Source organism: Sceloporus occidentalis, unplaced genomic scaffold (genome assembly GCF_023333645.1).
Source record: "Sceloporus occidentalis isolate IW3139 unplaced genomic scaffold, rSceOcc1.0.p SCAF_6, whole genome shotgun sequence".
Taxonomy (NCBI): domain Eukaryota; kingdom Metazoa; phylum Chordata; class Lepidosauria; order Squamata; family Phrynosomatidae; genus Sceloporus; species Sceloporus occidentalis.
The window spans coordinates 40,503,706-40,518,725 of NW_028316986.1; the positions used below are offsets into that span (position 1 = coordinate 40,503,706).

Consider the following 15,020-nt stretch of genomic DNA (forward strand, 5'->3'; position numbering starts at 1 on the left):
CTGGTCTTGCCTGATGAGCGCGCGCATGCGCAGTGGCTGCCACAACGCCCACAGACTGTAAACTCGGGCGCCATCTTTCTTCCGGGCATCCTAGGGACAGTCGCGTTCCGCACACCACGTGACCACGCAAGGCTTTTAAAAGAGAAAATGGCGGCTCGTTTGCGCATGCGTAAACGTCGATGCAGTGGCTAAATGGGTGGGATCCAGAACTGGACAGTTAGAATGTTATATGGCCTGAAGCTTCAATCTCTTCGTTTCCTTCCTCCTTTTGGACCTCAATGGCTGAGGAGAACGGTTTCGTGTGCTTCTAAATTGAGATGTGGCGCTGGAAAAGAGTATTGAGGATCCCATGGACAGCCAGACAACAAACAAATGGGTCCTTGAACTGGCCAAGCCTGAAATCTCCCTGGAACTAGCCAAGATGACCAAACTGAGGCTGCCATGCTTTGGCCACATCATGAGAAGGCATGACTCATTGGAGAAGACAATAGTGCAAGGAGTGTTTGGACTACAGTTCCCAGAATCCCTAGACCTAGCGTAGCCAGTTGAATGGAGGAAGGCTGGGTACGAATTAGAACATTAGAGTACCACATCGTTTCAAGCTTGCTCCTTCATGATGCTTGCATCCATAAACAAATCTACTTGAAACAGGGCCCCAGGGGTTTGCTGACTTTTTAAAAGAAACGGGGTACACACTCCTCCCTCTGCGTTCGCTGGGGTTAGGGGCACCGGACCCCCAGGAATGTGGAAGAACCACAAACAACAAAAGCACTTATTCTCCGAAGATGCCCATAGCCACAGATGCTGGCAAAACGTCAGGAGTAAACTCTTCTAGAACATAGCCGCATAGTCCGAAAAACCCACAAATACTATGGATGCCGGCCATGAAAGCCTTCGACTTCACACAAAACCACATGTTTTTACCTGAAAGAACACCTCTTTAGGAATCGCTAGGTCCTCCAGTGCAACTCTATGGTCAACACCTGCCAGACATCAACCATAGAACTGTGCTGGAGGAGCTACAAATGCCTAGTGGAGTGTTCTCTCTAGGAATTTCTAGGTCCTTCAGTGCGACTTTTGGTTAAAGTTGACCATAGAGTTGTGCTGGAGGACCTACTTATTCCTAGAGAGAACATATTAATAAAATCCATGAATAATCAAATCCACAAAAGTCAAAGCAGCAAATGTGGAGGGACAAGCGAATAAATATTGGAATTCTTAGAATGAGCAGCCTAACTCGACAGGAATGAGGCATTTCCAATCAGATAATTTCAGTGTTTGACAGTGGGCTCTTGGCATCCACTGGAGTTTGGTTCTATGAAACCTTTTGAAAACCAAAATCCATGAACGCTCAAGTCCCATTATATGCAATGGGTAGTAAAATGTGTCTCTTGTATAAAATGGCAAAAATCAAGGTTTGCTTTTTGGAATTCTTTTTCGGAATATTTCCAAGCCATGGATGGTTGAATCCATGGATAATGAATCCATGATATGGAGTGCCAACTGTGCTCATATCTAAGAAGAAATGGGATGGTATTAATAGTAATGAGAGATGTAGCAAAAGCATTTAAGTATGTAATACAAAGTCTGACCAAAACATATCAATAAGACTTCAGGGAAAGCCCATCAATATAACCATAATCCAAGTTTATGCTCCAACTACAGAAGAAGAAGAAATTGAAAGATTCTGTATGGAGTTCAAGAGGAAATTGATCTCACACCAAAACAGGGTTTGTTCCTAATAGGCAACTGGGATGCAAAAGTCAGAAACAAAACAGAATCAAAAACTAGGAATATTTGGACTTGGATCAAGAAATGAAGCAAGAAAGCAACTGATTGAACTTTGCAAGACCAGCCATTTCTTCACTAACACATTCTTCAAGCAACCCAAGAGGCAACTGTATACATGGACATCACCTGATGACCAGTATAGAAATCAGTATACATAACTGGAAGCAGATATGCTTCCAATGCAAAAACAAGACCAGAGAGATTTTCAGACAGGAGGAAAAGCCAGGAGTAAAAGGCATACTTCTGGCATAATCAAACTATTGTGCTGAAGATTTTCAGATGATGTTGCACTCATCCAGGACTTATCTGGTCAAAATCCAGCAATGCTCCAGCAACAAACCATTCACAGGACTTCTCCATGAATGGTTTGTTGCTGGAGCATTCCTGGATCTTCACCGGATAAGTCCTGGATGAGTGCAATGTGCCTGAAAATCTTCAGTATGATTGCACAATTATGCCAGGAGTATGCCTTTTACTCCTGACATTTTTTCCCTGTCTGAAAATCTCCCAGGACTTGGATGAATGAACAGAGGGCACGCTTATGAAATTTGCAGATGACACCAAATTAGGAGCAGCTAATACCTCAGAGGACAAAATCAAAATTCACAACGACCTGAATAGATTAGAAAGGTGGGCCAACCCCCCGCCAAAATTGATTTCAAGAGGGAGAAAAGTAAAGCACTATACTTAGGAAGAAAAAAATCAGTTACACAGATATAGGATGGAAGACACCTGGCTTGACAACAGTACATGTGAAAGGCAACGAATGTCAAAAGAAAATCAGCCTGTGCTTTATAAATTATAGCAAAGCCTTCAATTGTACATTGTTGTGTGCCTTCAGGTTGGTTCCCAGTTATGGCAACCCTAAGGTGAATCTATCACAATGATTTTGTGGAGCTGAGAGTATGTGACTTGCCCAAGATAACCCAGTGGAATTCCATGGCAGGCTCAAATTATATATATATATATATACACACACACACACACACACATATACACACACACACACACACACACACACACCTTTGAAATTTAGTACTCGAGAAGAGGTCTACAAATAGTATGGACTGCTAAAAAGACAAATAAATAGGTCCTAGAAGAATTCAAATTTGAACTCTCCCTAGAAACCAAGATAAGTAAACGGATACTGTCGTGTTCTTAGCTGCCTTCAAGTTGATCTCAACTCACAGTGACCCTGTGAATGAGACATCCAAGACTCACTGCACTCTACCTCTCTGCTCAGGTCCTGCAGGCTCAGGCCTCTGACCTCCCTAATTAAGTCCAGCCATCTGGCTTGCGGTCTTTCTCTCTTTCTGCTGACCTCCACCTTTCTTAGCATCATTGCCTTCTCTAATTAGTCTTTTCTTCTAATGGTGTGTCCAAAGTACAACAACCATAGTTTCATCATCCTGGCTTCCAGAGAGAGTTCAGGCTTGATCTGTTCTAGGGCCCAAATGGCCATCCTCAGCACTCTTCTCCAGCACCAGAGGATACTGTCACACTTTGGACCTATCATGAAAAGACACAACTAGAAAAGACAACAATGCTTGGTATTTATTTTATGTATTTTTTACTGGTAAGGTAGAAGGCAGAAGGAAAAGAGGAAGACCGCATTCCAGGTGGATAGACTGAATCAAGGAAGCCAGTATTCTGTATCTGCAGGATACAGGGTGACTTGGAGATCTCTCATGCATGGGATTGCCATAGGTCAAAGTTGATTTGGCAGCAGTTAACATCAACAAAATCTTCAGCCATTCAGGGGCACTGAGGTATATATAAAATATATTGTTACAGAAAATATATATAGCTAGGAGGAATTACCAGAGGAAATGAAAAAAGGCTGAAACAGCTTTGTTGATAGACAGCGTTGAGAAAGAAACAGAAAAAATAGGCAATATGTCAAATTTAGGAAATTAGCATGTCATGGATTTACAGCAGGGGTTAGGATAGTTGCGGTTCATAGACTGAACATGGTAAGTGGACTCTCCCTAACCTGCCCCTTCAATCTCCCCCTCCCTAACAGTTTGGATCTTAAAAGCCTCCCACTGGAACCATATGGTGTTTCCCCCAACCCTAAGATCACTTGCTTGCCCTCTGTATTAAAGTTGCCACACTAAAAACTAATGAAGTCTCCCGTACTTTTAATGTTTGTGCTGAAGTAAGATCTTCAGCACCTTTTCCTTGTCATGCAATCAAGTAACACCTGTTGAAATTCCTGCTACTACCATTAAAGATACAGGAGCCCTCTCCAATTTTCATTCTGGCAACCCTAGTTTATCTGTGTGTTTGTACACAACTTTTAAGGGGTTGCACTTGGAAAAGTTACATGTAAAGTCCCACTCTCATGGCCTATTGGCTCCTCAGTTCATCCCTTGCACAAATGGGGCGGGGGGTGGCGGCACTAAAAGATCGCAGTGGAAACCTTTTAAAAGCCTAACTGCTATTCAAGAGTGGGAGAGCTCCATGAGCATGTGTGCACCTTCAGTGTTGTTCAGGGTAGGTATTGTTTTGTTGTCACCCACCCACCATGAACATTTGGTCCCAGAATATTTTAATACTATAGCTGTTGAAAAGGCTTCCTATCGTTTGTTTAAAGAATATGGGAGAAGGGGTTGCAGAGTACAGAGAGATTAACATTTCAGTTTCCAATAGTGTATTGAATTAGTTTTTATTTTATTTTTTGTTTGAAGTCTCCACATTCAGAGAGTACACAGGAGACTAATATACAAAAAATAATAATTGTAAGTATATTGGCCTGACCTCTGCTGCAATTATTAGTGGAAATTACTGTTAACAGTTTCAGAGAAGAAAGTTGCTATAACTGGAAGAGCACAGCAGATTCCTACTTGTGCAGACATACTGTGAGTCCAGCTAGTTCAATATGATGGTTATTATTCTTTGTGCATTTGGTACAAGGAACTCTGTGTGCCTGACATATTTTAATGATTTTTAAATGGGTTCTTCTGCCAAATGTGCAAAGAGGAAAGCATTTGAATCTTAATCATTAGCTTGTTCTACTTGTTTCTTTCTCATGTTAGGAACCAAAATCCAATAACCCTTGGCTTTTCTTTTGCCAATATCCTGCATGAACATATCCTTTCCTGTAAAGCAGTAATTGTAATTTGTTTTGCATTGCATCTATGAACTATAGTAACCACTGGAATGTAAGATCAAAGATGTAACCTGGGCTAGGTCTGAGAGCAGACATAGGTGTTGATGCTCAACCCAGATCAGCTAAACACATGGTGGGAAGGGGCTTTTGAATCTTCTGCCAGCCTTTTATAGTTGCACAAGAACATGAAAGAAATGTTATCAATTTAGGAGGGCTACTGCTTTTGAATCAGTTTTCTATAGATAACGTTTTTTTAAAAATGATTGATTTTATACTGTAACAGCATCCCTGATTTCTTCCCCTGCTCCCTGCCCCTTAAAGCAAAATACCTTTTTAATTCATTTACACAGCCACAATACAAAAAGAAAAAAAGATGTCAGAAGTGTTTCTTTATACAGTCAGTTGACAAGACTTGAATGTCTTTGGAAAACCAATGTTCTCTCTCCACTCTCCATATATTAAAAAAATACGTCCAAAATACATTAGTCTCAGTTTAGTCATTTTGACTAGTCAAATTGTGAAGTTTGCTTAACAGAAACAAATAAAAAGCTGTACCACTTCAAATACTTCAGAACGCAGGGTCATGGCTTCCATTATTGAATCAACCCATACGTAATGTGGTCTACCTCTATTCCTCTTGCACTCCACTTCATAATCTTTTCCAATGACTGAAATACATGGAGGTGGCAGCAAATTGTTCAACAAAGGATCTGTATGAGTACCGGGCAGGCTGCCGTTAAATGAGCTCCCCTCCTTCGGGGCGTTGTGGAGGTTGTTTCATCACTACAAATGGGGAAGTCTATTTCCAGTCCACTCAACTGTTGTAGAGGAAACAGACAAGATGCCATCTTAAAACCTTCCTCTTCTGTCTAGCCTTCCCCGCTGAAAAATGAAGTTGTGCACTCCCAATCCCATTGACTCTCTGCCTTACTCTCTTGAATGATTGTTTTTTAGATTTTATATAATTTGTATTTTGCATTTTATCTATTTTATGAGATGTTGTAATGGTTTTATTGGTCTGTAAACCGCTTTGATCTAAGGAAAAGCGGTATACAAATAAAATTTATTATTATTATTATTATTATTATCATTATTATCTTGTTCTTGGCCCAAAGAGTTCTATCGGTCTGTTTCCTAAATATACTCAGTGGGATCACAGCCTTAAGTACAAAACTGCAGGAGAAGTAAAGAAAGTAAAAAAAGCCAATGAATCAGACTCAAGTTGATTAACTCGGATTCAAGTCAGACTCAGCTTGTTTCAGTGACTTGACTTCACAATAAATGATGCACTGACTTGGCTCAACTCAAAACTTGCATATTTTTAGCAACTGACTTGCTAGCCTAACTTCTCCAGAAACAGCAAATGTGTTGAGCAATGAACTAGAGGCAGGGGTTGAGATCTACACTTCTGCCTCAAGCTCAGTGCCTAGCACATTTGCTGTTCCCTTGCAATACATTTTTTACCCAGATTTGTACTCATCTTCTTGATTTTCTAATTATTGAAAGAAAGCGGGGGGGGGGGGGAACACCACCACCACCACCTCCTTTTTTTTCCTGTTAAAGTTGGCTCCCAGACTTATGACTCAACTTGAGACTTGGCTTCAAAGTATCTTGCAAGGATGAGACTCAACTTGAGACTTGAAGGTAGAGACTTGAGATGTGGAGTAAAACACTTGAATACATCACTGCAAAAAATGAAAAAAGTACAAGTAGCCAATGTGATCCCTGAGCCTGTCCAAATGTTGTAGGAATCTGCATGCTTTCATGTGCGCCAGTTTTGGAATGTGTTCCAAAACAGGCCATCAGGATAGAAGATACAACTGTAAACAAAATTTACAAGTGAGGGTGGATAGGAGCTTTAACCTATTGCTTTCCTTGGGTTGTCAGGCAGCTGGTAAGGACAAGAGCAAGTCCTGGAAGATTTTAAAAGAAAGAGTGGGGGGAGAAGACATCCTTAAGTAGAAAAGGAAAAAAGAACTATATGGAGCAGGAGCGAAGGATCAGAATTCAGGAATGGTGCAGAAGTGAACCTTTCTTGGCCAAACAAGAGCCTCTGACGCAGAGTGACCAGACATTGTCTTTCTACAGGGCATGTCTTACATTTCAACCTTCTGTCCAGGAGGAATTTCAAAACATCTTCCAGTATGAGTATGTCAAAAAAAAAGGCATGAATTTATATTGATATTAATGTTTTTAACATTTTATTAGGTAAAGTACTCCATTTTTATTTTTATTTTTGAATGGCCTAGTTCTTTTGTGGTGCCTTCTCCTCCTTTGCAGTGGGGCCATCTGATCACCCAGTGAAGAGATGTCTCTTCCCAAGGGATGGATGAGGCAGGGTGACCCAATGTGATAACCGTAAATGAAGACAAGGCACTGTAAAATTAAGAACCTTCAAGGGAAAAAAATGCGGGCCATGACCAAATAAATCTCAAAACACTCCTAGAAATGTAATCTTGCTTCTTAGTCATGCTCAGAATTGAGGTTTTGACATTTCCTCCTGCACAGAAGGATGAAATGGAGGACCAGGGCTTAGAACAGAAGGATGCCTGGTCCTCTGTAGAAAATGCCTTTTAGATGCTGTTTGAAACATTGTACAAGGTTTTGCCATGCATCTGAGGGAGTAGACTGAAGTCTAGGAGAACTCATGCTACCAACTTCTTTCTTTCAGTGAGTCTCACAGGGGCTACAAGCTCTCTCTACAATATTATTATTATTATTATTATTATTATTATTATTATTATTATTATTATTACAGTATATCCAAATACATCTGAGGAAGTAAACTGAAACCTAGGAAAGCTCATGCTGCCACCTTCTTCCTTGTAGTCTCAAAGGGACTACAAGATGATGATGGTGATGATATTATCCAAATGCATCTGAGGGAGAAGGCTGAAGCCTAGGAAAGCTCATGCTGCCAACTTCTTTCCTTCAGTGAGTCTCAAAGGGGCTGCAAGGTCTCTCCACAGACTGATTGTAAAGACTGACAGGGCCATAGCTTTGCATTCGACCCAAAAAGGCAGGCAGCCATCCCTCTTGCCCTCAGAGGTGGGGTGTGTTCCTCCTCCATTCCCCCTCCTTTGGGGCAGCCTGGGGAGTCTCCTCCTCCTCCTCCTCCTCCTCCTCCCCATATCCTTCTCCAGCCCGGCTTTCTGCTGCTGACGTGTCTGCTTTACACCCCCTCCCTCCCAGTCCCTGCCTGCTCTTCTCAGCCTTCCTTCCCTCAACATGGCTCCTGCGCCATGGCCTCCCTTGCTGGCCCTCCTGGTGGCCTTCCTGGGCGCCCAGCTCCAGCCCTCCTCTGGCCAAGGCCGGCAGCTGGACCGACGCTTCGCCGAATACAAGCGCTGCGCCGACCCTGAATGCAGCAGTAAGGAGGGGGGCAAAGGGAGGGCAGGGCAAGAGGGCAAGCCCTGCTGCTGCTGGCAATGCTTGGCAGCAAGGCTGGACCACTCTTGTTGGCATCCTCTCCAAAAGGCCAGGCAGAGAGGAGGAAGCCCAGAGCAAGGGGCTGGAGGAGGAGGAAGAGGAGAGACCTGGAAGAAAGGAAGGCCTTGGGAGGCATCCACACTGGGGAAATAACCCGGTTTGATATTGCTTTGGACTGCCATGGCTCCATGCTATGGAATTCTGGGCATGGGTGTTTGTGGTGGCACCAGAGCACAAAGCGCTCTGGTGCCACCACAAACACCCATGCCCATAATTCCATAGCATGGAGCCACGGTAATCCAAAGCTGTATCAAACCAGGTTATTTCCCCAGTGCGGATACACACTTTGGTTCCCACCAAGGTTGGAGAGTGGACAGGGGAAGCATCCATTCCTCCCCAGTTTTTAACCAGAAGTAGAGATGCTATTGCAGGTTGTCCATCATCATCATCATCATCATTTTTATATTCATATCCCTCCCTTTCCCCCCAAAAGTGGGACTTGGGGCGGCTTTACAACAAACACAGAAGAAGGTTACGTTAAAACAGAATCCAATTGTTACAGAGGCCTCCCCTCCTTTTTAAACAGAGGCTGGGTGGCCATCTCTGGTGAAGGTGGAGGTGCTGTCAAAGTGCATTATTATTTTTTTATTTAAAATCATCTTTTTATTTTTACCCAGGAGAGTCAGTGTGGCCTAGTGGCTTGAGTTTTGGACTAAGACACTGGGAGACCAGGGTTCGAATCCTGGTTTGGCCATGTAAACCCACTGGTGGGTGGCCTTGGACAAGTCATACTCTCTCAGCCTCAGTGGATGGCAATGGCAAACACCCGCTGAACGTGGCAAGAAAACTCCACAAACGGGTCACCATAAAAGCCAGAAACAACTTGAAGGCACACAACAACAAGGTGTACCCAAAGTTGTTTACGATTGGGGTTAAATCTCAGAAATGTCGCCTCTGTTTCCTTGCACTGTCTTCCCTGTTGCATGTCTGTTTGTGAGCTCTGTGGGCAGGATACTGTCCTCTTGTTTTTAATGCGCTTCAGATGGTGTTCAAAATCTATCCCTAGTATGTATGTATACTTACACACACATTTTTATTCCCTGCCCTTTCCTTCCTCAATTAGTGGTGGAAAATATGTTTTGTTATGTATCGTTCATGTGGACTGGAGGATCAGGGATTCTCCTGGATATTTTGTCACTTCAGGTGGCTGCACCACACAGTCTGAAAGGCTGTTCTGTGTTGCTAAGCATCATAAGCTTCATCTTTTGATTCACCCATTATTTTAGTAATAGAACCCAAAAATACTAATGCCTCTTAGGGTTTTTTTTCCATACCTTGGACAGGGTCTGAATGCAAATGCACCAGGGAATGGACTTGCATGTGTTAATGCTTGAACTAGCATTGTTCTCCACAGGATGTTGTTGTTTTAATAAGCATAAAGCATTTGTGCCCTGTCTTTCTGCTTGTCAACAAATTGCATCAGCTGAGTTCTAGAATTTGGAAAGTGATTTTAATGAGCAGCAAATGTTTGGCCTCATTCTCCTTTCCTACTTTCTCTTTCTGGGATTAAATTTCTCTCACTTAATCTGTCAGATTTGTTATCTTGTTGGAAACAGATAAGTGGGCAGTTGTTGTTGTTTTTATTACCCCTCTAGCTGCATCTGTTTGTTTTAGATTTATCCTTCTGGTGCATGACTAACAGTGGTGGAAGGGGGAAGGTCTCAGGTATTTCAGATTTATAGATTAAAGTTCAGTATGTCTACTTTGTGTGACTGGCAACCCACTCTTAAGGTCCTGATTTGAAATAAAGTGGTGTTGTTGTGTGCCTTCAGGTTCTTTCCAACTTATGGTGACCCTAAGACGGTCTTATCACAGAAGTTTCCTTGGTAAGATTTGTTCAGAGTGGGGTTTGCCTTTGCCCCCCTCTGAGGCTTAGAAAATGTGACTGGCCCAAGGTCACCCAGTAGGTTTCCATGGCCAAGTAGGGATTCAAAACCAGAGTCACAGTCCTATATTCAAAGAGCATTAGACCACACTGGCTCTCAAAGAGTTTGATACTCCCTTGTAAATGTGTATAGAACTGCAGCTATGCTATCCAATACAATGCATAGATCCTTAGAGGATCCCATTAAGTTCAGTTAAGGTTTTCTGTGGATAAGTGGGTATGAGAATGGAACCTTAGGTTGTGATCCTAGCCAGACATACTTGGGAGCTAAGCCTATTGCACTCATTTGGACCTAGTTCCAAGTAGGAATGCAATTATGTGCAGTGTTTGAAATGTCTGGAATATAAAAAAGACTTGGATATAGTTGTTGTAATTGTTAACTGTTGTCAGGTCAACTTCAACTTATGGCAACCTTATGAATGAGAGACCTCTAAGTCACCCATAAATCAACAGCCCTGCTCAAGTCTTGCAGACTTTGATATATAGTTCAGCTAAATGTATTTGAGATACGCCTGTTTTAAAAACTTTACATCTTATGTACATGGGCTATTGAGGAGTAGCTTTAGTTGAATTTAAAATACTGTAATATTAGGGGTTGCTTGAACTGTATTTATGTTTTTTTTATTTATTAAAATATATTTGTCTAGCCTTTCTTTCAAAAATATATCAAAAATGGCTAACATAAGACAAATATATACTATCACTTTTCTTTTTTAAAACAAATACCAATCCAAGTCAGAAGCAAACAGATTGAGCATATTCTAAAGAAGAACTACAATTATCATTGGATTGCATGGAGGAAAACATTGGAAAACATGAGATCATTTTCTGGCACCTCTGTTCTAAAGACAATTTCATTTGGAAATGGTTTGACTTCAGAAAAATTCAGACTGACAGTGTTCAGGAATATTGCTTACAATTGTGTCTCTTTGCATATATGTCCCTTTGAATTTGACATTTTGAATATATTTAGTATTGGGATGTTAGGATGCATTCCCAGACTAGGAAGCGAAGCTGTAATGAAATGTTGATTGTAACTTCTTATGTGATTGCATTGTCTTGAAAAACAATTAAGGCATAAAATAATTTTAATACTGTCCATGTACTAGTTACAATTCCTTATTCTTGGGTGACATGCATATCACCAGAAGGTTTCTTTTGCCATTTTGATGATGTTCTTTTATTCACAGTGTTTTTTCTTACTTTCTTCCAACAGTGTTAATGTGTCGAGGGAAGGCAGTAAAGGACTTTAAAGCTCCAGATTGCCGTTTTTTAGATTTTAAAGAAGGTGAATCGATATATGTATATTATAAATTAACCGGAAGAACAAATGAGCTATGGGCTGGAAGTGTGAGTTTTTAAATACTTTATTTGGTTTTATATACATTAGGAAAACTAATCTCTCTCTTCTAATAGCATTTTAATTAATATTTCTTCTCTATGGCTGCTTTTACCCACAATACATATGGGTTTTAGAATTTCCTATTCTAGTTCAGTAAGATTGTATTATTAAGTTTACCTTGAATGATTATTTCATGAAAGGAGGAGCGACTGCATGCCTGTATGTACAGAAGGCTTGTTTATATCTTGGATTATTCAGCTGAACTATTATTCATCCAAACATCTAGCCTCTATTTTGTTCTTTTTCTGTAATTAATATCTGCCTGCTTCATCCCACTTTCATACAGATAGTGATCTTGGATAATTTTTCCTGTGGGTAATTTTCCCTTCCAAGAGAATATCTCCTGTCATTCAGCCCCCTTTGAGAAAATATCAGCATATCAGCTTTTAATAAAGGCTGTTAACCTAGCTACTCTGACAGTATATATTTGTGTATTACTACTATTACTAGAAAATACTACTATTGGATTCCTTTTGTGAATTGCCCTGGGTCCCCCAGGTAGAAAGGTAGCATATAAATAAAATAAATAAACAGCATTCTCAGCATACGTTGATGAGGAGGTTATGTCTTGAGGCAGAAGGCTTTCATGTTGCTTCTCTCTTTGCTGGGGAAATAACAAGTGATGATTATAGTTTCTATTTCCATCTTAAGACCACACCTAATTAAGATTAATCACCCAAATGAAAATACTATATTCCTAGGAGTTATTTTTATTTTTTTTTAAAGTTCTGCACCTGTATTGCACACAATATTAACCATATTTCCAGAAATGTTCTTGGCATTTCTTTCAAATGCTGTTTGAGGACTTGACAATATATTACCCATAGGTCTGTGGTTCCCCCCCCCCCCCCGACAATTTCTGGGGTTTTTTTTATACTGAAAAGAATAATCACCCTTTGAGGCTAAAAACAATGTGAGATGACAAGACCTTAAACTTTCCCTTTCTTGCCATTGCTGCTGCTGTTGTGTGTCATGAAGTCATTTGCAATTTACAGCAACCGTAAGGCAAACCTATCATGGTATTTTCTTGGCAAGATTTGCTCAGAAGGGGTTTGCCTTTGCCTTCCTCTGAGCCTAAGAGACTGTGACTTGCCCAAGATCACCCTGTCGGTTTCCACGGCCAAGCGGAGATTTGAACCCTGGTCTCCAGAGTTAAAATCCAAACACTCAAACCACAACACCATGCAGGCTCTCACTTGCTAACTCAAAAATCCCTCCAGCTCCGTGTAGTGGAAAGGTGCGATTCCACCTCAACATTAGAAGAACCTCCTGACAGTAATAGCTGTCTGACAGTGGAACACACTCCCTTGGAGTGTGGCGAGTCTCTTTCTTTCGAGGTCTTTAAACAGAGGCTGGATGGCCATCTGTCGGGGATGCTTTGATTGAGATTTCCTGCATGGCAGGGGTTGGACTGGATGGCCCTTGTGGTCTCTTCCAACTCTATGATTCTATGAAAGAATTCTACAAAGTGTGCAAAAGACACTGTTATACTGCCAGATTCAGATTCAGGTACAGATAACTGAAATACAATTGAAATTAATGGGACTACTTAGTTGCAACTAACTGTGAAATCATTGGAACTTAAGTAGAACTCGCTTTCTCTGTCAAGGAAATGCTACTCTCAGTTCACTGGTAACATCTTATATCAAATGTTACTTCCTTGCTGTAACAAGATATCAAAAAGGATATCAAAATCTGCAGTTTCTCTAGGTTACATGGCAACAGACACTTAATGATGGGTGTTCTGGTTGTCAAGTCTTCCTACTGAGCAGGTACCCCCTCCCCTCGCACCCCCCAAAAGGATAAATATTTACTCATGCAAACCATTTTAAAACTATGGGCTGCCAGGAAGTGCTGCTTTCATTAGAATATGCGACTGAGGTTATGACATAGTAGCCTCTCAGCAGCAACAGAGTCCAATTAAAGTGAAATGGGAAGAGCACTGCCTGCAGTGAAAGTGGCAGAATGGAATCATTGTATCCTGCTGGTGATTCCCTTCTGACATCTACTGTTCTACAAATAAGCTGGATAATTAGGAGGCATCTGTTTCCAGGGCTGCAAGTTCTTTATAAACACAAAACATGAAGAATCATTAAAGCCAGCTCTGAAATGTGGGGATAGATAATTAGACACACAGGGTTTTAAACAAGAGGTTAAACAGTCAATGTCCACATTAGGGAAATTATTTTGTGCACAGTCAATAATAAGTTTGAGATAACTGATTAAAAAGTTCAAGCTGAGTATACCAGAATCTTCATTACTTTGCAATCTTAATCCACTAGTGAGGCCAGATTATCAAAGTATTTTAAGGAAGTACAAAAGAATTGGCTTTCTCCATGACAAAAATGGGTTTTTATAAATAATAATAATAATAATAAATAAAATTTTATTTGTATCCCACCCCTCTGAGAACAATCGGGGCGGCTAACAAAGTTAAAAATACAGCACATATAAAATCCCTGGTGCCATTGTTTGACTGGGCTATAAATATCTCCTTTGAATTTTTAATTTTTTAAAATAACAGTGTTCTAATATCTGTGTTCCCCAGGTAGCACTGTATGCTCTGAATTGATAGTGAGTCTTCTAGTCCAGTGCTACTCAAAGTAGTCAGGAAACTGATGCTGGTCCAGCAGCTACCAATCTGCCCCAAGTTTCCAGGAAACTATATAAATACAATAAAAATAGTAAGGCAAAATATGGTACCAGTTCCTGGTATCTTTGGTGAAAAAACGTCTGCCACATCAGATAGCTTGAAAAACATTGTATTAGATTACTTGCTTGGATCACAGTATTTCATGCTTTGGATCTCCGTTGTTCAGTTACTAGAATTGTCTGATGCAAACAATTTAGAAGAAATATAAAAACATACAGTATTGTTAATTACAGTGGTCTGTCCACATTCGCTGGGATTGGGGTGAAGGACCCTTGTGAATGTGGGGAAAATGCAAATACCCCCCTTTTTAATTAATTAATTAATTAATTTGTTTTATTTATATACCGCTATTCCAAAGATCATAGCGGTGAACAGCAAGTAAGCTAATTAGCAAGTAAGCTAATTTGCCCCCAACAGTCTGGGTACTCATTTTAGCGACCTCAGAAGGGTGCAAGCCTGAGTCCAGCTTGGGCCCTTTTGGGGGTCTTGAACTCGCAACCTTGTGGCTTTGAGTGAATGGCTGCAGTACAGGCATTTAACCACTGCGCCACCAGGGCTCTTTTTTTACCTAAGAGATCACCTCTCTAGGAAGCTCCAGGTTTTCCAGTGCAACTCTATGGTCAACATCTGCCAGACAATAAATCATAGAATCATGCTGGAGGACATACAAATGCCTCTTGGAACTTCT

General features: G+C 41.0%; 1 protein-coding gene across 3 annotated transcripts in view; it reads left to right on the forward strand.

Annotated features, from left to right (window-relative positions):
• Positions 1-8,085: 8,085 nt before the first annotated feature.
• Positions 8,086-15,020, forward strand: part of MIA3 (MIA SH3 domain ER export factor 3) — a 56,507-nt gene continuing 49,572 nt past the window's right edge. Inside the window, exons 1-2 of one of the 3 annotated variants that reach the window (XM_089529373.1) lie at positions 8,086-8,273; positions 11,494-11,627. In XM_089529373.1, the coding sequence (XP_089385499.1) occupies positions 8,132-8,273; positions 11,494-11,627 (276 nt within the window). In that variant the 5' untranslated portion in view covers positions 8,086-8,131. The remainder of the gene's footprint in view (positions 8,274-11,493; positions 11,628-15,020) is intronic. The other 2 variants (XM_089529374.1, XM_089529375.1) reach the window with 2 other exon arrangements.